The 27,528-nt window shown below is 36.5% G+C and overlaps 2 protein-coding genes across 4 annotated transcripts in view; one reads left to right on the top strand and one right to left on the bottom strand.

The window, feature by feature from the left end:
* Positions 1-5,258: 5,258 nt before the first annotated feature.
* On the bottom strand, positions 5,259-11,358 carry LOC101736893 (lipopolysaccharide-induced tumor necrosis factor-alpha factor homolog). 3 transcript variants are annotated; one of them, XM_021349582.3, is made up of 4 exons: positions 9,314-11,358; positions 8,176-8,307; positions 7,734-8,031; positions 5,259-6,169 (listed from the first exon to the last, which is right to left on the bottom strand). In XM_021349582.3, exons 1-4 carry the CDS (start codon positions 9,324-9,326, stop codon positions 6,064-6,066), a joined length of 549 nt encoding a protein of 182 aa, XP_021205257.1. In that variant the 5' UTR covers positions 9,327-11,358; the 3' UTR covers positions 5,259-6,063. The 3 variants fall into 3 exon arrangements, with proteins under 3 accessions (XP_021205257.1, XP_004928515.1, XP_004928516.1); XM_004928458.5 differs by having other exon boundaries at positions 10,365-10,904; XM_004928459.5 differs by lacking the exon at positions 8,176-8,307 and having other exon boundaries at positions 10,365-10,914.
* A 4,330-nt stretch (positions 11,359-15,688) lies between these two features.
* The window catches only part of LOC105842004 (uncharacterized), a 61,837-nt gene continuing 49,997 nt past the window's right edge, over positions 15,689-27,528 (top strand). Inside the window, exon 1 of the mRNA XM_038015973.2 lies at positions 15,689-16,316. Within this exon, the coding sequence (XP_037871901.1) occupies positions 15,855-16,316 (462 nt within the window). The 5' untranslated portion in view covers positions 15,689-15,854. The remainder of the gene's footprint in view (positions 16,317-27,528) is intronic.

Consider the following 27,528-nt stretch of genomic DNA (forward strand, 5'->3'; position numbering starts at 1 on the left):
AACACAGCGATAATTGATTTTACCGTGAGTGCTCCTTAAATTAGTAGGTATTGACAGTGCCGCCTAACGCACACGCGCTCAGGAATTCTGTAATCTTCAATAATCAAAAGTAAGTATTATAAATGTTTCTCATCTGAATGTTATAGGTTGACGTTGCAAAAATATAAGAATCTAGAATATATAAAATAAATAATAAAATTAAGGCTAAGTTATTTATTCTGCATGTTGTTCTTATTGAATTACCAATGACAAATATAAGTACAGTGAATCGAATGTTTTCTTATTATTGTAATTTGATAGATTCGTTGAGCCCTTATAGGTCGGTACCATAATCCTAACCGTTTCTATCATGAACTAGTCAGGTTCTCCCGTTTCAAGGATGGGGCAGCCAATTTATTGCAAGACTGTGGAGACTGATTTCAAATCAAATATAATATCGCATACATGTTGTGTCTATAGCTTCTGGTTAACTTAAGGCCACAATACCCAAGAGTTTGTTTATCTTTATTATGAAAAATTATCATCATGTAATAATATTAACGACATTTATATTTGACGAGCAAAGAACATAAAATCAGTGATACCTAATGTATTCTTTTGGTTGCTTGTTGTCGTTGTTACCTAAATACCTACACATGTATTTCGCGATATGTGTTTTCCTGGCAGAGATATGATTTTAATGTACTTATTCTGCGCTTACGATGTAAGAAGATAAATCTTTTTTTAGTCCATTAGTCTACTTTTTTTTTCAATATTATACGGGGTGTAACTTCCCGACTGAACCGGTGTACTTTCCCGAAGTGAAGGTGTCAATACGAGATGTAACTTTCCCACAAAACAATGATTCGGTGGTAGATTCTGCGAAGCACTGCTCTTGCTAGGGCCAGTGCTAGCAAACTATTGCATGTTGAGCCCCGCGAGCTCACTTACAGCATAGCGTAGGAAAAGCTCCTTAGACTAACAACGAACAGGTACCGAAAAAGGACTTGTAAAAGTAACGTAACGTTCTCCCAATGCGGTGAAATATTATTTTTATTGCTCACTCGCGATATAAATATTATTTTCAATTGTGTTACCTTGAGCGTAAAATTTGTTTATACATAGTTACATGTAAATATGTAGTAAATGTTATGTATACATTATATTCGTATTTTTCGCGCTAGGAATCATCAGTAATACTTCTTTGTTCTTAGGGACGGTTCGAAATGTTTTCATATACATTATCGTGTATTTTTTAAGGAAGAAGAAGTAACAATAAATTAACACTTCAACAGGAGTTAAAAAATTAAAAACGACTTCCGAACCTGATCTTATGAATAGACAAATAGAATATATAGTTAAATAATATTTTCTATAATCCCTCACTAATAAAAAAAAACTATTTTCTCCTCAGTTTGTCAATCGATTGTTGTTTTTGTTGTTGTTTAATAGCGTTCGACAAGATTTAGCGTTATAAAATTATTCATAGTTCAGTCCACTTTCTCAGTCTCAATAGGATGATCAATATACATTTATTTAAAATAATCAAGTTTATTTTTAAGTTGCCACTAACAACCAAAAGAGAATACGTAAAGTGAATTTAAATCATAGAAGTCAGTACTTATGGTCGAATTTCGATCGTTGGCCCAACATAACTTTAGCCAAGTAGTCCTCTATAGTTGAGGCACAAGGTCTCGGAACTAAGATTTAAGCTATTTGTTATAACCAACAGTATTCTCATGTATTACTTTTCTTAAATCAACCCCTTCCATTTTTATTCGTTGTCTTCAATGTAAAGTTAAGCCGCATTCTACTGGTTTATTAAATGAATTGATGTTGATGATGATGATATTATTATAATGGTTGAACTGCACCATTGCTCTGAGGAATTGTTCGAGATGATACCGGCATCTCGTTTTTACCATCGCACCGCCCGCCACTGGAGTACAGTTCATCCATACTATCTGGAGCCACTGCGGTCATCCACAGTGCGTTTCCAGAGGTCTTTTTTGCCACGTACCATCCGGCTACGGAATGAGCTCCCCTCCACGGTGTTTCCCGAGCGTTATGACATGTCCTTCTTCGAACGAGGCTTGTGGAGAGTATTAAACGGTAGGCAGCGGCTTGGCTTTGCCCCTGGCATTGCTGAAGTCCATGGGCGACGGTAACCACTCACCATCAGGTGGGCCGTATGCTCGTCTGCCTACAAAGGCAATAAAAAAAAATCTATTTCTGATGAGGTAGCTTAATCTATTGCTTTATTTATGGCTGTCCAAGAAGATCTATTTGAAAAGAAATTGACATAAATATTTAATTCGTCGTTTCCTCGCTCCATAAATACTTCCATTAAACACAAAATAAGCTTCTTTCGAATCTCGTAGTTTAACAATTCATTTCAAAACTCTCAAGTGTTTATTTTGCAATTGAATTGACGGGAACAAAACACTTGTCGTTGATAAATTTAAAGTATTTACTCACGTGGTAAAACGTACAGTGAAAAGAAAGAAATTGCTTTAATTATGTATAGCCAAAAAAAAATTTGGTACATTTGAGTTTCAATATTCGTAACATTAACACAGCGCTCGGCGCTTTTTCATTAAAATATAAATTAATTTTAGTGGACACAAGAGCATACCAGCAAATAAATCAAAGCACGGATAATTCAGTATGCATTGAAATGGATCTTCTACAAGTAGGCTCGGAGCCTGTAGGCATGAGGTGCCCTTATTGCCAAGAAGACATAATGACGAGGGCTATTTACAAAAATTCGACCATCACTCATATCGTTGCTGCAGTGCTGGGTGTATTGTTCTGGTACGTACTCTATGGTATCTAAAGAATGCTGGGAGCCTAGCCCAAGTGCAAGCTACGAATCATAAGGTTCATTAAAGTACAAAATTGAATGGGATTGATGTAACATCGTTCGCCTACGTCATCCCATCAATCCAATGTAAAATGTAATTTATGTGTTTTTTTTTGTTAATATGAATGATTCAAGTTGTTCGAATAAATGATTTATCTTTATTATTAGCGGTTAGTTGGGTTTGGTGCATTTAAACCATGAGTTGCACATTACAATCGGATCTGTTGCAAACTTATGCCATATATGGAAGTATATTTCTAGAAACAAGAAGAAAAGTAGTAGTATATGGACGTATTTCTATAGCCCCTGCTGGAACTTTTTTCTTTCTTACTCTAATACGGCGGACGACAGATGCTGCATGACCTAATGTTCTGAAAATAGCGGCCATACTACATATTATCAATTTATGGCGTTAAGGAAATTCGTTTGTACACAATATTGTGGTGTTTTCTAGGGGCTATTCAAAGAAAGCTGGTACGACTGAGCTTCAAATTTACACAGCATAGTATCACCTGTTGTTGTACCATTTATTACCATTGTATTTATCTTGCAGGTGGCTGTGTTGCTGTATAATTCCGTATACAACGAAACGTTGGAAAAACGTGGAGCATAATTGTCCCAATTGTCATAAATTCCTGGGTGTCTATGAAAGAACGAGAGTGATTTAACAATTTTATGTCTATAAATAATCGAATACTTTTAATTTATTTCAAAATTATTGTTTAGCCCTATTGAGTTTAATAAACTTGACATGCACTGGTGACATTTGTCAGCAAATCATTATACATAATTTGTTTGTTTCAATTTTTGTACTTTTGTCCTTGTGGCCTGAAACTGCATTATGTAACAAAAAGGAAGAGATCGTTAATTTTAAATATGAATTCCTTAATCACGCGTGTTATTTTAAGGACGAACGCGTCCAAGCTTAAAAACTTGCGGTTACGACCTCCTTGGTATATTAGCTCTATAATGCACAGGTTAGGTGGTGTTTGGTTCTGTGATTTCATGGGTTCCTGTTTAAGGAATAGAGCAGTCATTCGCTCAATCCTATTGAGATTTCAATTATCAATGCAATTAAAAAAAACAGTGAAAGTAAATCGTGGACATTTATTAAGTACGTATTTCATTAGATTTGTAGGCAGCGGCTTGGCTCTGCTCCTGGCATTGCTGAAATCCATGGGCGACGGTAACCACTTACCATCAGGTGGGCCGTACGCTCATCTGCATACAAAGGCAATAAAAAAAAAATATTGCACTTGCCTGCGGGATTCGAACACCGTTGCTACGCTCGATACAAATTATGCACCGGACGTCTTATCCTTTAGGCCACGAAGACGTAATTACCGAACTATTGTAACTATTGTAATTGTAAAGCGAAAAGAGATTAATGAAAAAAAGGTTATTATTATAAATGCGACAGTAGACGATCCATATTTCAATGGTTGAATCACTGATAGTCAGCACCGATAGCGGAGACAGGTCGGTGGTGTGCACTGGACACGGTGGAGCGGTGCTCCGCTTCCTCGTCGAGCGCGGTGTTCCGCTAGGATCAGTCCTTGGTCCTCTCCTGTGGAGCATCGGCTGCGACTGGTAATTACAGTAATGCGTTTCGGTTTGAAGAGTGGGGCAGCTGTTGTACTATACTGAGACCTTAGAACGCACATCTCAAGTAGGGGTGTGACTTACGTTGTAGATGTCTATGGGCTCCAGTAACCACTTAACACCAGCTAGGCCGTGAGCTCGTCCACCGACCTAAGCAATAAAAAAAAGTATGGAATAATAAAACTTGATGGTAAGTAATCGCCGCAGCTCATTGACATTAACAATGTTAGGGGCACAGTCAAGCCGCTACCTACTGCAATATCATACATAGCCTTGATTGTATTTATTTAATTATTATTTTTTGGAAATTAAGTACTGGCAACGATGTGATCAGTGGTCAATTTATTCAATAGACATAAACATACATACTGTTATTACGTCATTATTTAGAAATGTTGGTGAGTAACGGACCCAGTATCGACCCACGTCATAGTCAAAAGAAAGTCGAGTGTGTAGCCTTATAATTTAGCCGGTGAGTTTCCATTTTAAGCCTTACGCTTTGGTAATAAAATATATTAGGTTTGATGTCTGATTGCAAAAAGCTATCTATTGATTATATTTCAAAATATATAGAAGTTAAACGACAAGTATATCTCGTCTATATACTATATAAACTGAAGTATGAGATTTTTTGTGTTAGGTAAGGTTCTGTTTTAGGTAAGGCTTTCCTTTCAGCGTGTCTACAAACCACGCGTTAAGTTAGCTCTTTCTATACATTAATAAAACTATATTTCGTTAGCAGTTTTTGTTTGCAAACGGCTTTAATGCACGTTCTATAAACAAAAAAGTTGAAGATAAATAAATTTACGCTGCATTTTAAACAAATGTATTTATTCTGTATAAATCTAAAAATTCTATTTAAAATGACCGTTACAAAATTACATTGTCTGAGAAATAGTATCACAGATAATAAACAAACGCTTAACTAATGGATTATTATAATGTTACATTAATTTTATTCTTATTTCAATTAATTCCCTCTTCGTTGAACCAACCAACCAACCATTAAAGGCTAAGGTATAATTTACTTACTTTTAAATAAAATAAAATTCGACCGCTACAATAATGATAATTCGTAACCACGCATTAAATAATAGAATAAAATTTAATTGGCTATATGAGGACCTCACTGTTAAATAGTAGTGTTGTAATATTCATATCATTTCATTCATTTCATATAATATTCGTTCCTTGACGTGTTCCCGAAAATTATTATTTGTTTTAAGTTTGAAAGAAAAAAATTCGGTCACGGAATTTGATACTTTTGCCAGTATAGATCACTCAAAAGCCACCTGCTCTTAGGTTATTGTCGTAGTTCACAGCACGCCTTGCTATACGTGTACGTGCGAAAATTAAAATACATATTTCTAAATTACATTTGCATAAAGTTAATTTGCACCCAACTTATTTACGATGATATTGGAAATGAAGAAAAACATCCGCCAAACTTTAGTAGCTTGTTTGTTTTTAACAACGTACCTTTAAATCTTTTATTTTCAAATCAACGAGATCAAAATCCTACAAAAATTAACTTGTATTTCGAGGACAATATGAAAATATTTAACTAGCTTACAAGTGTTACGGAATAATGATCTAGGAATATTTTTTGCCAAATAAATCTAAGATGGGGTGAAAGCACCGACGAATGCTTTACATTGAGGACAGTAATGATTGGCTGTTTTACACGATCTCATGCAATACGGAACGAAACACCCGCAACAGCATCTGAAAAAAATCAAAATTAAACAATCTTGAAAATGTTGTATGTTTATCTAGGCTAAGATAAAGAATGAACATTAGTCGGTTTGTAAATATTAAGATTCATATTATTTTGTTCTTGTATAGGCGTTTTATGATTTTTTTTTTTTTTTTTGTTGTGTTAGGAACAAATGGTCGTCGTGGCTTAAAGGATAAGATGTCCGGTTCATTCGTATCTAGCGATGCAACGGTGTTCGAATTCCACAGGCGGGTATCAAGTATTTCTAATGAAATACATACTTGACAAATGTTCAAGATTGACTTCTACGGTGAAAGAATAACATCGTGTAGTAAAAATCAAACCCGCAAAATTATAATTTGCGTAATTACTGGTGGTAGGACCTCTTGTGAGTTCGCACGGGTAGGTACCACCGCCCTGCCTATTTTTGCCGTGAAGCTGTAACGCTTTTCGGTTTGAAGGGTGGGGCATCCGTTGTAACTATACTGAGACCTTAGAACTTATATCTCAAGGATGGTGGCGCATTTACGTTGTAGTTGTCTATGGGCTCCAGTAACCACTTAACACCAGGTGGGCTGTGGCTGTGAGCTCGTCTATCCATGCAAGCAATAAAATAAAAAAATGGTTGTTCCATGTGTGCACCTCTGTGTGCACACTGTGCATCACTAATTATTGATACATGTTTCCATGGCGTGTAACTATTTTCACATCCCTACATCTTGACATTACACCTGCACCGAATTTGTACTCACAAACAAAGACGGATTAATTAATTTATTTATTGCCATTTCGTTACCGGTTATCATTGCAGATTACCGTTGACAATAATGGTGGCGCAGCAAAGTTGCTGCTTCTTACCGAGAAGATAATTTTGAACTTTCGATTGAAGAATAACATGTGCTATGCCACACAGAATATTCTGTCGAGGGAAGTTCATTCCAGACCTAATTTGAACTCCAGGATGAAATACAAGATCACGCCTTGTTTTATCCGCGTTATTCTGATAGTATTTTTAATTTACTCTCACATTTTGCATTTCTCTCACAACGGAAGAAGTTTCAATGAGCTAAATATAGTTCGAAATAATCTCAAATAAAACGTTTTTGCTTGTTTTTTTTTTGCATTTTTATGCGAGAAAATAATGACTGAGATATCATTAATCAAAGTTCTGATTTAAAATACGAAGTAGATGATTCTAGTAATAGCAAAACCGGTCTGAGAAGAGTCCCCTTGTTGCGGAGGAGCTATAAAGTCGGTCTTTGACGTGAACGGGTCAATGACTGCCTCTGAGAAATGATACTTTTTGCATGTCTTTCGAAGCATGAAACGATACCTTACGGATCGGTTGCATCAAAGTTTTCACTTTATTCATTAATATTTGTTCCAAATATAAAGCACAATTCTTTAGTGTAGAAAACAAATACGTATCCACAATTACTGCAGTGTAACAGTTGCGATTTGGTAACACAATATTATAAACTTCTAAAAATTAACCTTTACTAGAATGGGTTTATATCTACTATTTGGTGAAAATAAAGATATATAGGTGAAACTTGAGAATACCAGACTTACCCAGCTAAAATACAGAGAGCTGCCGATATAATGTGTGTTCTGTTATTTGGAACATAGTCCACTCTGGTGACTACTGTTTTGTTGCACGTTTGACACGTAGTGCCCGTTGGCCCTGGGCCTAGCTTTCCTGGTGGTCCTGCCGGTGCTTGGGGTGATGTTATCACTGTAGTACGCGGAGGTGCTTCGGGAGCAACGAAACCGGCAGGCGGTGGTGGATTATTGCCAAAGTACGAAGGAGGCGGAGCTGGATTCGGTACCGATTGTTCATATGGTGGCGGTAATCCCATTTTATTTTCCACTGTAAATCGTAATATTACTGTTTACTATAAAACGTTAAGCACTTAGAATATAATATCACATCAAAATGGAAATTCATAAATTGGTTTCGTTCGGCGGAAAGTGTGAACTTTGGTCTGAAATTTTTGTTTATGATTTGTTTTACCGAATTCGCGTTCGTGGAACGGTACACAGTTTGAGGGTTGCTCTGGTACATTGCTGTGAGGCTGTTGGTTATGTCTGCGTTGACGATGGCGTCTTCCTCGCCGTTCATGGTGCCTACTACGAGCATGCGAATCTATAATACATTTTAAAGTTCTACAAACAAACAAGACTAACTTGAAGGCTTGAAGGTTTTTTGTTAATTCTAATGAAGCCTTTCCCATGAATTCATTGCAATTGTGAAGCTTTGACTAAAATATATGTTATCGTTAAAGGTTAGTAGTAAGCCCCATCGAGATATTAGGAAGAATTTTGTAAATGTTAATTTGTAATATCTTTCCGGAGATTTCCGAAAATGTTAGCGCTCAAATATATGGTCAATGTTTATATGTATATTTAACGATTTATATACATGTAAGGTTAGCAGTTTAGTGAACATTAATGTTTGTACGGTATTACAGAATAGTATAGAACAGTTTTGTGATAATATTCATTTTTAAATGCTTATAACGAACAATTTTGAAATCAAACTCGTGCTATTCAGGGCGTGACAATAATCGTACAAGGTTCTGTGAGAATTGAAAATAACCACTGCAACTCGAATGTACAGCGTATTGGAAGTATTGGAAGTTCCGATAAAGCGTCTATGTTTTAAAATTATAAATCTATTTGTTTGTGTAATATTAACTCATCAAAATAATGGCTGCGCTATGTTATCACGTTAAAAAGGGAACATCGTACTGAAACTAGAACGTGACACGTATAAATCTATACAGAACCTATAACATATAGTAATCGTTTATTTCTAGACACGGATTAGCTGGTTCTACAACCATTTTATTTTCTAAATTATGCAGACATTGGGTAATCCGAAGGTCGCATGTAAATTAGAATAGGTAGATGCGTAATACGTACGTATTTTTTATGGAAAATAATTTGACCTTAATTAAATTTATTCAGACTAATAAAATTATCATATTAAATTCAACATAATATCGACATTATTAAGGTTTTTTATTTCAATTGTGCTTACGTGGACGGTTGATATTTCGTTGTTATAACTTCATTATTTTATGACGCTTTAACTTTACGCGAGGAATGTGTTATATTATTAATTTAAGTAAGCATTACAAATACCTTACACTTTATGGTCATTTGATCAATACTCTCTTGAATTATGTCATGGTTGTAATATTAATGTGCATATTTTTTTAATAATCCATATAATATGCACTTATTTACGACATTTAGTGAATAATTTAGGGTAGACATTTTGTTCAATTAGAATCGTCCTCTTTTACGAAACATATTTTTATGTAGGATTTGTAAGAATGGAACGTATAAAAGAGTATGAACAGAGCGCTACGATGTGACTGAGAGAAAACGGTAAGAAAGGGAAAAGAGAATGACAAACAGAGCAGAAATGACACTTGACAGAGAAAGGATGGCAAAGACGATTGAATGAGCAAGGCGTAAAAAAGGGACAGATATTTTTTTATTATAATGCAGAAGATTTGAGAAGATAATAAAGAAATATGTGCAACAATCGTACAAATAAATCATTTGTTATTTGTTTATGGGCTTGGATATTCGTTTATTATTTCTTTTGAATATCACACAAAAACTAACTGGCCGCTCCCGACGAAAAAATTTATTTAAAACATTTCAAATTAGACATAAAAATTGGTAAAACGTTTAACTACGGAGAGAAGGGCCAGAGGCGATAATTTTTGTTAATCCACTTTTCTGTACAACTAAGAGCAATCAACAAACATGATTTCAAGTACATTTCAACTACTTTCAATGTTATTTCAAATTTTAGCGGGTAGATCAACTTGAATCTGAACCTTGCTTCGGACGACAAAATATTTTAATGAAATTCTTTATTAAACAGCCTTCAACATCGTTGCGAAGAAAAATAATGAGGAGAACGATATTATATTATAATCAGATAGGTGAACTTAAATCATTAGATTGTGTTTATGGTTAATTATTCGCAAGGTGATGTAGAAATAAAAGAGACAGAACAACCAATAACAAACAAAGTAATGCTATTAGAAAGCTTAAGATTTCACAAAGACAAAACATTATGAGCTAAAGCGGTAGGTACGTATTTCTTACAATGATTTAAAAAGATTCAACATTTAGTATACGTACTACTTCTATGCCTACTACTAAACGTATTTTACTTACTCGTCGCGTCCATTGTCAGTGATGAAATTAACCTTCGAACAGAGGTTTAAGTCTTGAGTTATATTGTAGAACACAACACTCGTATCTTGTTTTAATAATATCACACACCCTTAAATATTTCTAAGTTTTACAAATTATATGTATCTAAGTTGTTGTGCGTTGTAAGCGAGAGACACGCTTAAGAGTGAATGCACTCGTCGGCTATGCGCGTAAGCATTATTGCGTCATGATTGTACAAGAGAGACCTCCGTAGTCTCCACTATCTCACTCAGCTTCACGAGCGACAGAGATGCACAATCATACCACGTAAGTTACATGTTTACTCATTAAATAATTCGTATACTGCCAGTCTAATTATGACATCAATTAATGCCATGTTAATACAGCAAAACGTTGTAAAAACTTTTCGGAATTAATTTTAAAAAAATAGCTTGGTTTGTATTTATTACGCCGTATAACTTAAACCTAAAAATAACTAATTGCTATTGGTCTGGGTGGTCTAGTCGTATTATATTATGTTACTTAATGCTCGTCACAATACGTATATGGCAAGATGGATATCGTATATAGGATTGGCATAGGTTTAATGAAATAATAACAATTCAGATTACTCATCGATCACAGTCCTTGGCTTTTAACGAGAACTAAATAAAACCCAAGTGAATTCGTAGTTTTAAATGCTGTATGCTCTGTACTTACTTTTAATATTAATTACTGTTCAAATGTGTTCAATGTGAAACAGTACTGAATTCTAAGCACTAGGTTCTCTAACCAAACGGCTGAAATAACGATCCTTACGATTTCTACTCTATCGTATTTTGGGGGGGATTAGACGACAAAGGGAAGATCTTCCACCGAGCGGGTGATATTGCTCGGTAAACCGACGGTCCGAACGTTGTTGTTCGGAACTTGTATATATGCGCTTTATCTTGAAAATGTCGTAAGCGAGATTCAGGCATCTGTCAATTATCTTGCGTTCTATGATGGCTACCCGCCACAGTATGTCACAATCGATTAACTCGGGGACTTATTGACCTTCTATTGATAGGGTGTATTTTATAAAAAAATTGCATAAGTAGGGTAATTTTATAGAATTATCAGTCACTACCAATATCTAATTACGGAGCAGAGTTCATCCATATTATCTGGAACCGCTGCGTTCATCGACAGTGCGTTTCCAGAGGTCTTTTTTGCCACGTACCATCCAGCTATGATGAGCTCCCCTCCAGGGTGTTTCCCGAGCGCTATGACTTGTCCTTCTTTAAAAGAGGCTTGTGGAGAGTATTAAGCGGTAGGCAGCGGCTTGGCTCTGCCCCTGGCATTGCTGAAGTCCATGGGCGACGCTAACCACTCACCATCAGGTGGGCCGTATGCTCGTCTGTCTACAAGGGCAATAAAAAAATTTGTTCATTAATGATTTCCAAGTTGAAGGAAAACATTGTGTAATAAAAATCTAACCCGCAATCATTGTAATTACTATAAGTATAATTGAGATAATATACACCAATATTCAAAGTCAGTGACTGCATTAGTATTGTGACGTCTATGGGCTCCGTGTGCTTAGTGCGAGTTTTTTAACGATCTCGATATCGTAAAAGTTAACTCAAATTTGTATGGAGTTGAAACGTTTGCCTACGTTTGCCGCTAGGGGTGCTGCTCCAACTGCATAAAAATTTGAGAACGTTAAAAACCCGCACTAAGAATACAGGTAACAACACAACACCGGGTGAGCCGTAAGCTCGTTCACTCGTCTATGCAATTAAACTTGAAAATTTAAAGATAATATGCGAGGAGACTTTAGCTCGGTCTGCGTTTTCTGACATTTTTTGCACAGGTAGTACTCCAAATAATCCATGAAGATGATACATCGATGATTATTCATTTTATTATAACAGCCGACGAAATATAAATCATCAATTTTACTTGAAGCCACTCAAAGTATTTTATAAAGTATTATAAATTAAGTATTATATAGTAAAGTAAAATATTATATAGTACATTTCATACTTTTTTCTACAAACTAAGTGTAATTTTGACACCTGGACACGAAGTGTATTTTTTAGACAACTCGAGTACTGTGCCCTAGAATTTGGATATCTACACGATTGGATACGGACTGTTCTAATAGGTTGGGGAAAAGTCTTTTCGCAATATAGTAATGTATGAACTTGTAATAAAATCTCTTTGCCTATATTATTTGTATCTGGCTGGTTTTGGTATCATTAAAAGCTTAAATTTTAAAGAAAATAATTTTAAATTCAAATTAGGAAAATTTTATGTGTGATTTTTATTTATATTTCGTACTGTCAAGATGAGTGAATCTAATGAAGAAATTCGATACATTTTAAAATTTTACTACAAAAAGGGTAAAAATGCAACGCAAGCGGCGAAAAAAATTTGCGAGGTTCATGGACCCAGTGCAGTGTCTGTGAGAGTAGCACAAAGGTTTAAGCGTTTTCAATCCGGAAATTTTGATGTCAAAGGTGCACGTCGCTCTGGTCGCCCTATTACGGATAAAATGGATGCCATTTTTGAAAAAGTGGAGCAAGATCGGCATATCAGTAGTTATGACGTAGCAGAAGAACTGGGAATTGACCACAAAACAGTTTTGGCGCATTTGAAAAAAACCGGGTACACAAAAAAGCTCGATATTTGGGTACCTCACGAGCTTACTGAAAGAAACCTAATGAACCGTGTACTCATTTGTAATTCTTTATTACGACGTAATGAAACCGACCCATTTTGGAAGAAGCTGATAACTGGTGTGACCAGACAGTTAGTGACGAAGCCCGGGTTAACTCACAACAAGGTAATGCTGTGTGTGTAATGGGATTGGAATGGCATTATTCATTATGAGCTGTTACCACCAGGCAGGACCATCGATTCTGAACTCTACTGCGAACAACTGATGAGATTAAAGCCAGAAGTTGAGAGAAAGCGACCGGAATTAATCAACAGAAGGGGTGTGGTTTTTCATCATGATAACGCTAGACCTCACATATCTTTAGCCACTCAGCAAAAATTAAGAGAGCTTGGCTGGGAGGCGTTAATGCATCCGCCGTAAGGTCCTGAACTTGCACCTTCAGATTTCCACCTGTTTTGGTCTCTTCAGAATTCTTTAGGCAGTATCAGGTTAACATCACGAGAGGACTGCCAAAACCAATTGTCGCGGTATTTTGATCAGAAGCCCCAAAATTTCTATAGCAATGGGATCATGTCCCTACCTACAAGATGGCAAAAAGTTATCGAACACAGTGGTTACCTACTTACTTTAGTTAAATGTAAATAAAAATGTTGTGAATTTTCTCCAAAAATGCGAAGAAACTTTTCCCTCAACCTATTATGACTATTTTCGGCAATGACTAATTTTCATCAGAATAAACGTAAAAACTATACTTCAGAGTCGGGGTTGAAAAAGTCTTATTTAATCAATCGATCAGTTGCAGGACTTTATGCCCATTTTAATATATGTTTTAATACGTTTAAAGGTCTCTGATGGTGTTGTCGTAGATCCGTAGAGTTAATTTAGAGGTGTCAACGCTATTTGCCTTTTCTGAGTGCTGCTTCTCGTCGAGGATTCCACGCTTTAGTGCAGAAAGCGAAGACGGAATCGTTGCTCAGTGGGATATCGGATTCGCTGTTTAATTTCTACATACCATCCTAGGGTTACCAAACGTTGGGTGAGGATAAACTAACGCCCAGAAATAAATATGACACGAACGGGCAACAACGAAATCGTGATCGAAAATTTTCATCTCGTTAAATGATTTTTTTGCATCATCGTTAATGTACCTAATACAATCAGAAATCAGCTGACCCGTATGTCTAGTAGTTTATGGTCTAAGGTGATGACGAATGGGAGACATCTGTGAGCTGTATTCACTTTAGAATTCGGGTTCATAAAATGTAATAAATTAGCTAAAATACTAATCACTTATGTATAGCTTAGCTTAGCAAATAATCTGCTATCAGTTTTGTTCAGGTAGTTTGCTAATAAATAGGTCTACCTATAAAGTTGCTGTTTTATAATACAGCCCATTTAAGAAAGTAGGTAATCTAAGGCTAGCAATAATTTGATTATTTATTGTATTAGTTCCTTTATTAATTTTAATTTTATATTTTTAGTTGACAATCTTAATTTTAATAATTTTGATTCGGTTTCATTTGATTTGGTTTAATTTTTGTTTGTTTTTGTTTTTAGTCATTCTGATAAATTGTAATTTTAATTTTATTATATTTTGATAAAGATGTTATGTAATTGTATGTGAAATTTTATGGGCTTAAGTTGCCTTAAATAAACGCATTTCATTTCATTTCAATAAATTTTAAATTCAAATGATCTTTATTAAATAAATATAGAATTCTTCAGCAGCTTTCCACGTTAGCATCAGAACAATATTAGTCCATTCCTGTTTAATTTGCAAGGTAAAAAAATTTGATAAGTGGATGCCGCACGAACTAAACAATCGCTAGCGCGACGAACGCGTTAAGGTATGAATGGCAAGGTATGTGTTGCTCAATACATAACGAATTGATTTTGAAACGCACTGTCACTTGCGATGAATAATTGATTATTTTGATAAATAATAAGCGGTCATCATATTGGTTAGACCCTGGCTCAACGCCTAGATATTGCTTCAAACAATAAATATCCCTAAAAATTCTTGGTCGCTGTTTGGTGTCATGGTCACAGCTTCTTACCAAATGGCACCAACATTACTGTGAATGTGCCTTGCGAGTAATTGGATACAATGATGGAGAAGCTTGCAAATCTCCGGCTACCTTTAATTTATATCTCGTAGCGGCTGCTCATACACGACAACGCTCGACTTCATAAGGCACAACAGACTGTCTCTAAGCTACAAGAACTAAGGTCCAGACTCACCAGATTTTGCCCCGACAGACTTCTACTTATTCCAAAGTTTGGACACCTTCTTGGCGGGAAAAACAAATGATACCCCAGAGGCAGTATAAAATGCCTTAGAAGACTTTGTTGGTTCCCGTAGACCTGACTTTTTTAAGAAGGGTATTGAAAATTTACGGATTGATGAACTTAAAATATATCGATAAATTATAAATACGATACGTGAATTTAAAACTTCAATAAGTCCGCATCGGTTTTAAACCAGTGCCATCTATATGATATTAACGATACTTCATCGAGTGTAGGTTTACTATCTCAGAATAGGGCAGGCGGATATCTGTGTTGGGCTGTAAGAGGGCGCTGTTGAGGGCGGGCGGAACCCTTTATGCGCGCGCAGGGTTACATAACGGGAAAATAAGCGCGCGCAGCGGCAGGTGCGGGGCGCGGGGCGATCGATGCGCGCCCGGGGGGAGTCAGTCGAGCGGCGAGAGAGCGACATGGCGGCGCGCCCAACCCGCGCGGCGGCCCCGCGGCCCGGGCCGCGCGAGTAGGTCGCCATGCGCGATGCGGTATGAGGCAGCGCCGCGCCCGGCGGGCCGGCCCCCGCTAGCGGCGCCGCCCCCGCCATGCGAGCGCCGCCGCTGCTGCTACTGCTGATGGCGGCCGCGGGCCTGGCCGTGAGTCCGCTCGCGCGCCTCAACCCCTGGCTGAGCGCGTGCGACCTGGAGGAAGAGGGTGCGGGCGAGATGCGCGACCGCGGGGGCACGGCGTGCAGCGGCAGCGGCGGCGCGGCCGAAGCGCTCACGGAGCGCGACGTGCCGTACCTGTGCGCGCTGGAAGCCAGTGAACGCGCGCGTCGTCTGACGAACCTGCGACTGCGCACCTGCTGCGAGCGTTCGCCCGCTTCCGTGCTGCATCCTGCCGCACGCACCGACATGCTCATCGGCGGAGAGCCCTGCGAGCGCACGCTGCATGAAATCCTTGGGCTAGACGCAATGGTCGCACGCGTGCATTATGAGTTCGCCGACATCCTCGGTCGTTACGATTGCGACCAGGCCTACTCCGTTCACTCATGTTACGAGTGTCAGGTGAGTGTTTTGCTGAATATCATCATGTCTTCTTGCTTATACTCGTAGTTTACAGGTGTAGTTCCAAAAATGATGAGAGTACTTCGAAAATTTGCTACGTTGGCAGGCTATTTGCAGGCTGTTCATCGTAAGTATTACTCACCATGTGGATTATTATTAACATTACATAGGAAGAAGTTTTTAGTGACATTATAATAAAGCATTATAATAAAACATAATAATATATAACATAAAACATAAAACCATATTACTTTTTATGACATGACCACACTACTACATTACCCACACTTTCTTTTATATCATCAACAATCGTTATAGTTTTTCTAAAATATTCATTTAATCAATTGCATGCTTTAATCTCATTATTAAAAAAAATTACGCTCGAGGTGACAACGTCCTCATTCTTCGTAATATAAAGTTGATTAAAACGTTTTCCGAATTTACTTTTGCACTCCTACTACGTATTCGTTTGTCCATTATTTCATGTAATACTTATCAATAAGATTCTTTGACATCATGTCATTTTATTTAATATATCGTGAGAAACATGGCCACATTCATACTTTATTTTTAAGTAAATAATGAAACATTGACATCATAAACTGCTTATAATTGACATAAGACCCGTTAATCAATAGAAAAGAAAACCCCTTAGTCGAGCGGCGGGCGCTTCTTGCCCTCATAGTCAATTTTTCGGATAATATATTATATACACGCTTAAGAACTTTAATAACAAAAAAATATGTCCCTATTCATATCAATTAATTTGTGTGACAGCTGCAACAAATGTTAAAATATGACTTAAAATTGTTTTTAAGAGATTTGCCTGTAAGAATTTCTTAAAAAGTATATAATAATCTTATTTGCACTTCTTACTTACACCATAACATTTCAGTGGCTACGTTTTGTGTTCAAACAATGTTTCAAACAAATTAAAAGCTAATTACTTTCACAAATTACTTTCGATTCCAATGCAAATACTGCAGGTCTATATTTGTTTACCAACACTGTTCCATTTTCCGGAATTCGGTCTGGAACGGACGTCCAGTTTCACTTTCATCAAAGGGATTTTTTCTACAATTGCAATTTATTAATCGCTTTCATTAATTGTGTCGGCCATTTGGAGCTTTACTGAAGCTATGTTTAAAGCAAAGTGAAAATACGGGTAAAACAATATGACGTATTTACAGAGCTTTCATGAATTCTCTATTTTCTAAATGTTGAAATATTACTTGAACATTCAACTATAAATAGGAAAGTTGACATAATTATTGCATGTATTGGAACCTAATAAGTATTTGAATCGCTTAAATGGGAAACGTATTTGTTTAAATTTTAAACATAGATTTGACCATAATATAGTGTGATAAGAGTAAACTAATATTTAAAGCAAGTGGACAGTATATTTGTGCCTAACTTTAACGTCAGCCCTCTGAGTTTCTCGCTGGATGTTCTCAGCGTGTCGCGATTCGGTAGTAGATTCAATCTCGAAGCAGTTACTCTTGAGTTGTTAAGTCTCCTTTGGAGGCGCTCGGGTTGCTGTTAGCAATCCACCCCTCTTGGCCAATTCATCCCTCCTGGCTGAGCCCTTGCTCGCCAAATTGTCCTGGTGAAACTGGAAAGGTCTTCGAGCCACCAGTAATCCCTCAATGATAAAAAAGTATATATTTGTAAGACTTTGTAACAGACATATTCGTGTATGGAGTTATAAAAAAGTCATTTCATTAATTACGAATTGTTTTTATAACTAAACCAAAAAACCTAAAACGCACGAACAAATTGTATTTTCTTTTGTATTTTGATAATCCATTCCTAAAAGAAATAAAATAAAAAATAATTAAACTTTTAAAATCACACTACTTTTCTTTCATTCTTCTACACCCCTAGCTACACTAGTCCTTTTTAATCATAGGAACTTAAAAAAATATATACGCCCCGAATCGAGAGCGTCTTCCGTATTTCTAATTTGAAATGAAAATTATTTTATTATGTATAACATACTATATTGTAATAAATATTTTATCTATATTCTAAGTATACAATGCGTCGGAAACTGTTCTAAAAAGTAAAATTTAACGGAAATAACACTCGCTAACAAATTTACTTTTTCATATTACATCGATTCACCGCAATCGGCATTACTGATTATTAGTTAACGTAATAATCGATTTGAAATAATAAAAAAATCGAACTTTTGAATATGTACTGATTATCCTATTCAGGAACTATTTAACTAAGTTTGCCTGATACATCAGCTTTGCAAATGCTAATTAAGTCTCCCATTTACTCTAGCTCTATTGAATAGAAATATCATCGCACCACTCCTAATGCTATTTCCCTCTGCTTTATTGTAAATTTTCATGTAATTACAGGCGATTTTTTCCGATCGAATCTTAAAAACTTAAAATATCTCCATAAAAATATTTTCCGGAATGTTTAGTATTTTTTTATTTTAATTCTGGGTTGGGTTCTCCAATTAAACAAGAATATGCTTCTATTTGAAGAATTTGATCTTTAATAACAATATTAATATTTGTAAGTATAAGTAACTAGTAAGTAAGCATCTAGTAGTAACTAGTAAGTATCTGTATTTAATACAAAGAATATAGCATTGTAAATGGAATGTACATATATTTTAAAAATCTAGACAATCTTAATTATGTTCTATTAAACCGAAGAAAATTTTAGTCGTCCTTAATTTTAAATTTTAGTAATATTTAGTGTTTTGCCGTGACTCCTCCCTTTGAAAAACAAAATCAAAGTATTCAGTTTAAGCTGTATTGTAACAGTTGTCGCAATTTCGAAATAGGGGTATGCGTGTATTAATTACAGTTCTTGCGATATCAAGCCCGTTTACGTATGTGCAATATGCGCGTCCGCAACCATTCCAGGTGCTATACAATATCGAGGCATGTCTGCCAACATCGTAATTGCAGTATTGCGATGCAATATTGAGTTATTGAGTTAATAGAACATTCAAACTGTTTGCCGTATAACTCTGCCACCTGTTTTCAAACCTTTTTTTTTTTTGCTTAGATGGTGGACGAGCTCACAGCCCACCTGGTGTTAAGTGGTTACTGGAGCCTATAGACATCCATGACGTAAATGCGCATAGTCACTCGACTATGCCTTTCGTTTCCTCTTCAGGAGTCTCTGAATGCTTGGATCTTCTATTTTTCTATATGTTTATTAACGACATGCAAAACGTCAATTTCAAATTGTTTTATAGTGTTAATTCAATAAATTTCATAGTAGAAAGACCTGTGCAATCTAATTTTTGGTATGAAACACTTGACTTTTACAATAAGGCATATTATGATAATGTGCAAGTATTCATGCTACATTTCAGCGGAATAAGCCTAATTATTAATAATAATAATTATAAATAATTCTAATTTCTTGTTCGTATTACTTAAAAAAATGTACATCGTTTTATCTGAGATTAGACTACAGTTGTGGTCTGCTTATTACCGTTTATATCGTTCAATATTCAAATCGTAATGTATTTCATGCATAAGTATTTGTGTTACGTAATGTTGCCGTCAAATTTATAATGCTTTTTTTATTACGCTTAGTACATTAGAAATATGTTATAATGTGACAATTCTTAGAACGTTTGTTACAAAATTTAAGCCACACGTTCCTAGATTGTAAAGTTTTTTATGATTTTTTTCCATTACAACACTTTAATTTAAGATGTACATAATCTACCTAATCATAAAATTTCTTACGTTATGATAAATACGAGTACCCTGATTTTTTTCTTCTTCAAGTACTATGTTCTGAAGGTATTTGAAGAACTTCCATTAAAAGAAGAAAGCGTCCATCTTAAGCCGAAAACAGAACTGCCCAATACAAAATATAAGTGTTATTATACAACAACTAGGGTACAACACTAGGGAAGGTTTTTCAGATTTCAGTCACGGTTTTCTGCCTCTACACTCCTCTTTCCTGTATCTTGCCTGGGTTAAATATGTCAGTTTCCTGGTTACATTTATATGTCTGAATGGTGTGATGCACAAGGTGAATGACGGCAAGCCACGCGTTACAGAGTGGGGTTTCTCCAATCAACTGGATGACCTAGACTACGGTGATGGCTTGCGTTTGCTTTGCCATAAAGTCGCCAACACGCAAGCTAAGCTGGGTGATCTATAGTTATGTGACGGTAGCCATCCAGAACTATCTAACAAGCCTATGAGTGGATCTCTCGGGACAAGCGCAAAGTAGGCACATCTCAAACAGACCTGGTGGCGCACTGTGGCAGCGGAGATAAAGACAATCTTACTAACCTGGCCCGAAGAAAAGCGCGTAGCCCAAAACCGTTCAGCGAAATACTGTTGAAGCTCTCTACCAGCCTTACTTGGGGGTCCTAGGACATTAAACAAACAATAAATCTCTCCAATTGAATTCTTTTAGACTAACACACTAATGCAATAGATCAGCATGTAGTGGATGCATTGATTATTCTTTTATACATATTGGAAACTTGATACAGCCTTAAAAATAACTAAATTTTTTTAATGCTTTTTGACAAGAATATATGAAGTAAAGAAGAGTAGAAGGAACTCGTCGGATACATCATGAAATGTGAACCCTTCTGTCTACCAAGTATTTATTTACATTCGAATCATGAGTTTGTTAATTATCCAGATCCTCACAGTTTTGGAGTCGTTAATGTGGTAAAAAAATACCAATAACATTTGATATATGAACATCGTATTATAATTGACCTTTTCTAATAGCGCTGTGAGATTTCGAGACGTTATTAATCGCATTTTCGTTGATTCGATTCTAATATAGACAGAAAAAGTAATTCTTGAATTGAAAAATAGCCATTTTCGTAGCATCTTCGATGTGTCTCCAATCGATCAGCCAGTATCTAGCCGATACCGTCGTAGTAAAGGAAACACAATCGTTCACAAACGTCAAAGGTGTATTTTCAGTAACGTCTTCCCAGTGAGCCCTGTTTGTTCCTCCTGTTATAGAAATTCTACAGTTTATCTTATTTTAACAAATGAAGGGTTATTCTATATAATAACAATAAGTATTTTAAATAATTATAATAAGTAGAAATACTTATTGTTAGTCTGGCCATAAATACTGTTACAATTAAAAATAAACAAAATATTACATTTGAATTTGGAATCTGTCATTTTTATATGATTGCTCATTGAGTTTTCTCATTTTGGCGCCAATACATTATACAATATTTTGCGATATTAAAATGGAGTGGGGTGATAAAGAGAACCGAATCGCTGTGATTGCATTACACAAAGTAGGTATGGAGCCGAATGCAATTTTTAAAACTCTCCATACGCTTGGTATTAGTAAAATGTTTGTGTACCGGGCTATTAATAGGTGCAATGAGACCTCCTCTGTTTGTGACAGAAAAAGATCTGGCCGTCCAGCTAGTGTTCGTACGAAAAAGGTGGTCAAAGCAGTAAGGGAAAGAATTCGAAGAAATCCTATCCGAAAGCAAAATATTTTATCTCGGGAGATGAAGATAGCACCTAGAACCATGTTGCGTATTTTATTTATTTATTTATTTATTTATTACACTTCATGTAAAATTTACATTGGCGGACTTAATGCCTAAGGCATTCTCTACCAGTCAACCAAAGGTAGTGCAGAGTAAATAGTGGTAGGTGCAATGAAATTTATATTAGGTAACGAATACATACAAAAAAGTATATCTACATATATACAAAATCACATATACATACATACATACATACATATATACACACATACATACATATAATAGTTTATACAGTATTAAAAGGAATATATTAATAAATTTCCTTAACAAATAACTTCATCAAGTTCATGACGATTCCGCTAACTTTTCCAACAGCATTCGCCGAACCCTTAACTTGAACGTGCAGCGGTTAGTAATAGTCCTGATCTCGAGAGGAAGCGCATTCTATAGCAGAACAGATTGCACGACGAAAGAGTTACGAACATAACTAGAACTATGTGTGGGACAACGAATTAATAGGCTATTGAGAGAACGTAGGGCCCGCTCATGGCTGGAGTGAAGATATTGAAAATAGGAAGTTAGATAGGAAGGAGGTTCGGGAGACATAAGTAAGGAATGAAGAGTCGTCAGTGCACGTAAATTACGACGCTGGCGAATCGGTAGAAGTTTGAGCTGAGCACGATAGGAAGATATATGATCATATTTACGAAGATTAAAAATAAATCGAATGCAGTTATTAAGAAGACGATCAAGTTTATTAAGAAGGTCTGCATTCAGGTCAAAATAACACACATCACCATAATCAATTATAGGGAAGATCAAGGCTTGTACTAGCATAGTCTTGGTCGCTGATGGTAAGAAATTCTTGAGGCGATACAGAGCACGAAGAATTCCAGAGGTTCTTTGTCCAACGTAAGATACTTGAGCTTTCCAGTCGAGTGTGGAGTCTATGTAAAGGCCTAGGTTCTTAACCACGGAACTTAGGGGAATTGCTGTACCATTATAGAATATAGGTGGGAGTGACATAGTAGTTAAGCGTTGGATCATACGAGGACTGCCCACAATAATGGCTTGGCATTTCGTTGGATTCACAGTTAAGCCAAACTTAGTTGACCAACTGCATATGTAGTCCAGATCCTTATTTAGCTGGTTTATTGCCTGAGAAATAGACTCCACAGTCGTCTGTCTATAAAGCTGCAAGTCATCAGCATACAGATGATACGCACACTGAAGATTATGTGTTAAGAAATTTATAAAAATAGAAAATAATAATGGAGACAAAATACCGCCCTGGGGCACGCCAGAGTTGACACTACACCAGCTTGAAGAGGTGTCATCAATACGAGTATACTGCTGGCGTCCCCGAAGATATGATGAAAACCATTCCAGTGCTGTAGGAGAGATCATAATATAGGACAAAATAGATAGGAGGATATCGTGATTGACGGCATTGAACGCATTTGAAAAATCAATTAGTACCAGTACTGTGACTTTAGTGTCTTGCATACCTGTCCTAATGTCGCCAATCACTTTAAGGAGAGCGGAAACGGTGGAGTGATCTGGTCGGAAGCCAGACTGGTAAGGGCTCAATAGGTTGTTCCGGAAAATAAACTGCGACAATTGTTTGTGTACGCAGGCCTCTATCACCTTGGATAGAAAGGGAAGAATAGATATGGGCCTGAAGTGATTTGGAAGGGAAGGGTTAGGAATTTTAGGTAAAGGAAGAACATAAGCCTTACGCCACAATGAAGGAAAAGAGCCTGATGATTGGGAAAAATTTGTGATGTGCCATATAGCTGGCAGAAGATGATCCAGGATTGTGACGATCATACGGCGACTTATATTGTCACAACCCACGGCGTTCGATTTTATGGACAGGATAATATTTTTGATCTCATCCACAGCAACCGAAGAAAATTCAAAGGAGTCAACATTAAGTCGAGACAAACCATTCAGGTAGTTCAAGGTGCGACATTTCGTTTGATTATTTAGTGGTGTAGCAGAGGAGAAATGAAAGTTGATGTCATTCAAACTTATCGTCGCCTGAAAATCAGAGTGACGCTGTCTGCCAATACCCAGAGTTCCAAGGAATTTCCAAATATCGGCAGGCGAAGCGGAATTTATGTTTTCTAGAATGTGGCGTCGTTTAGCGTTACGTATCATCTGATTGCACCGGTTCCTCGACACTTTAAATTTAGTCCAGTTATCATCACACCGATTCCTCCTAAATTTTCGAAAAGCCCGATCCCGGCGCCTCATAGCCATCCGAATACCTTCAGTCATCCAAGGAGCTGGTGGGCGTTTCAGTTTAATTTTTCTGATAGGCGCATGAGTATTGTAAAGCCCAAGGACAACCTCATTGAATATGTAAACCTTTTCATCTACCGAGGGTGAAGATATTAGTTGGTCCCAGTCCACTTTAGAAGCGTCTTTGCATAGATTTTCCTTATTCATACGACCAAAACTACGCATGGACAAAACCCTGGGCTGTGGTTTAGGAGGTTTAATCGTATAGGATAAAAAGATGAGGTCGTGATGGGAAAAACCAGGAGCAGGATATTGACCGTGAGTGGGTACAGAGGTAGGAGTGGAGGTCAGCATTAGGTCTAGCCAAGTATCATCGCCATTAATGTTGTGGTGAGTAGCCTGTAGAGGCAAGACATGAAGACCAGTAGACCCAATGATTTCCTGAAGTTTACGGGAACGAGAGGATAAAAAAAATTTAAAAGATGACTTAGGACTTGCAGCCTATAAGAGACGTACTGGTCATTTCTTAACTGATAATTTAAAAGAGAATAGGGTGGTAAAATAGAAACAACTACTGAAGCGGTACGCAAAGGGGGGTCATAGAAATATTTTGTTTACAGATGAGAAATTTTTTACAATTGAGCAACATTTTAACAAACAAAATGACCGTATTTATGCTCAAAGCTCTAAGGAAGCTTCCCAATTAGTCGACAGAGTGCAACGTGGGCGCTATCCGACTTCAGTGATGGTTTGGTGGGGTATTAGCTATGAAGGAGTGACTGAGCCATACTTTTGTAAAAAAGGTATCAAAACATCGGTACAAGTGTATCAAGATACCATTCTTGAGAAGGTAGTGAAGCCCCTTAACAACACCATGTTCAATAATCAAGAATGGTCCTTCCAGCAAGACTCGGCGCCAGGTCATAAAGCTCGGTCTACGCAGTCTTGGTTGGAAACGAACGTTTCGGACTTCATGAGAGCTGAAGACTGGCCGTCGTCTAGTCCCGATCTTAATCCGCTGGATTATGATTTATGGTCAGTTTTAGAGAGTACGGCTTGCTCTAAACGTCATGATAATTTGGAGTCCCTAAAACAATCCGTAGGATTGGCAGTGAAAATTTTTCCCATGGAAAGAGTGCGTGCTTCTATTAATAACTGGCCTCAACGTTTAAAAGACTGTATTGCAGCCAATGGAGACCACTTCGAATAAGCTTTTTATACTTTAAATTGTTTTATATTTATGTATTAAACTAACAAAGTAATAAATGTTATTTGCAATAGAATTTTTTTTCCCTTTGTCTCAGTATTTATGGCAAGACTAGGTATATAAGTATATATATCTCTCTAGAGGTATATAGATCTCTCTAAAAGTTTCTTAAATCATTATTTCCACATTGCTTCTATCTTCGTTTACAAAATGAATGAATGGTAAATTAAGGCATTCTGTGTTAAATGAACTTCTACCATCATTAGCCCAGGGACTTCCACTGCTGGATTAGTCTCCCCCAAAACTCGTCATATTTATGTATAATATATAGACAAACCTTTAATTTGTAATGGAGCCGTTCCCAATTAATGAATAGGTGTAACTGATGATTCCTGACATGACAATCCTTATAAAAATAAAATTTCAACAGTGAAAACGGGCTATGCTCCCGGGCTTGCATAACAAACCTTGCCCCGAAAATTATAATAAAAAGAAATCCGTCAAACCGTTTCAGGATTTCACAAGTGTGCTGTTTAAAACATGTTGCAATATTCAAATTTAAACACTTTTTGATTTGCACGCAATGTAGAACAATCAAATTCCTATAGGTATACGCGGGGTCAACGGACTCATGCGAACTGAGGGTAATCTTCCAGTTTTTTTTTTTTTTTTTTTTTATTGCTTAGATAGGTGGACGAGCTCACAGCCCACCTGGTGTTAAGTGGTTACTGGAGCCCATAGACATCCACAACGTAAATGCGCCACCCACCTTGAGATACAAGTTCTAAGGTCTCAAGTATAGTTACGACGGCTGCCCCACCCTTCAAACCGAAACGCATTACTGCTTCACGGCAGAAATAGGCAGGGTGGTGGTACCCACCCGCGCGGACTCACAAGAGGTCCTACCACCAGTTCTCTTTGCTTATATTGCTTATATTGCAGATTAAATATGAACGTGCTAAAACAATAAGTATTTCTACTTAGCTCAGCAAATTAATATTTTTTAATATAAAACATGAATATTAAACTGGGTGTTGGCTTCGGGTTGACCGTAAACGCGGCTTTTCATGTGTACTGATAAAAACACAATGAATTGTTATTCGTAACAAAATCGTGTTTTTTAAATCATATTTCCAAATTTACGTATAGCTTAAACTCAGACCTTTATATCAAAATGACCGTCTAGACGCTGTCTCCATTATTGTCTGGTGGGGACGGGAACGACAAGTAATTTTAAATAAATGTACTACAAAATATGTGTTACCAAATTAATGATTTTTTAATTTTTCGAAGTAGTGTATAGTTGAAAATTTGAATTAAATGTATTATTTTAGTAATTGTACATCAATAGTTTCAATTATACATCAAACATTTTAAGCTTTATCACGACCTTGCAGTCCTGCATATGTCGAAGGCCACCAGAATCTTTCTGTTTTCTTATTGGGATTTTTTTCTTTTTATGCCTAAGTAAATTGTGGTCTAATTCATTGACTATTGATCGATTTATATATTCGTTGGCACGTATAATTACGAACAACCGAACACACTATTGGATTCGTTATAGCAAACATACCCTACGTTATCTTGCCCATGTAATTATAAAAAGTATCCTATGTCTTAATCCAAATAATAATTTCTTGGGAGATTTCATCAGCTCCGTTCGCGTGATTGAGTAACAAACGTTTAAAAACACAAATTTTCACATTTATAATATTGGTATGCTAGTACAAATTCGTTGAAAAGAAAATTAATATATAAATATTGTTGTCATTGTCAAAAAGGGTTGAATGGGGATCCAGAGGTGAAATCTCGGTGAGAAATAAAAGGTAAAGAAACTAACTTAAAAAAATGAGCATACAAAAAAAGTACCCAAAAATACCATTATTGTAAACAAATCTTTGCTAGGTCATGTGTTCAAATGATAGGTAGTATGCGCCAAGAAAAATAAAGCACGCGTACCTACCGATTTAGTAAAATATTTAACTGGGAGAGAGGAGAGCTTAGCAATTCGTCCCCCGTAAGTAGGGAGCGAAACAGAACTTTCGATGCCGACATGATAACTTTTTTTACTTAATTCTAAGCTAAGATTTGAAAGAAATAACTGTTTTATTTCAGATGCCAATGTTATAAAACGTATCCTTAGGATCTAAACTGATTCAGTTCATAATGTTTAATACGTGATGACTGACATGCACGTCGAATTAAAAACGAATGAATGTAAGCGTACGAACCAACCGCACGTAAGCGAAGAATCGGACGTCCATTAAGCGAAATTTCGA

This window comes from Bombyx mori, chromosome 15, assembly GCF_030269925.1.
Source record: "Bombyx mori chromosome 15, ASM3026992v2".
Classification (NCBI taxonomy): Eukaryota; Metazoa; Arthropoda; class Insecta; order Lepidoptera; family Bombycidae; genus Bombyx; species Bombyx mori.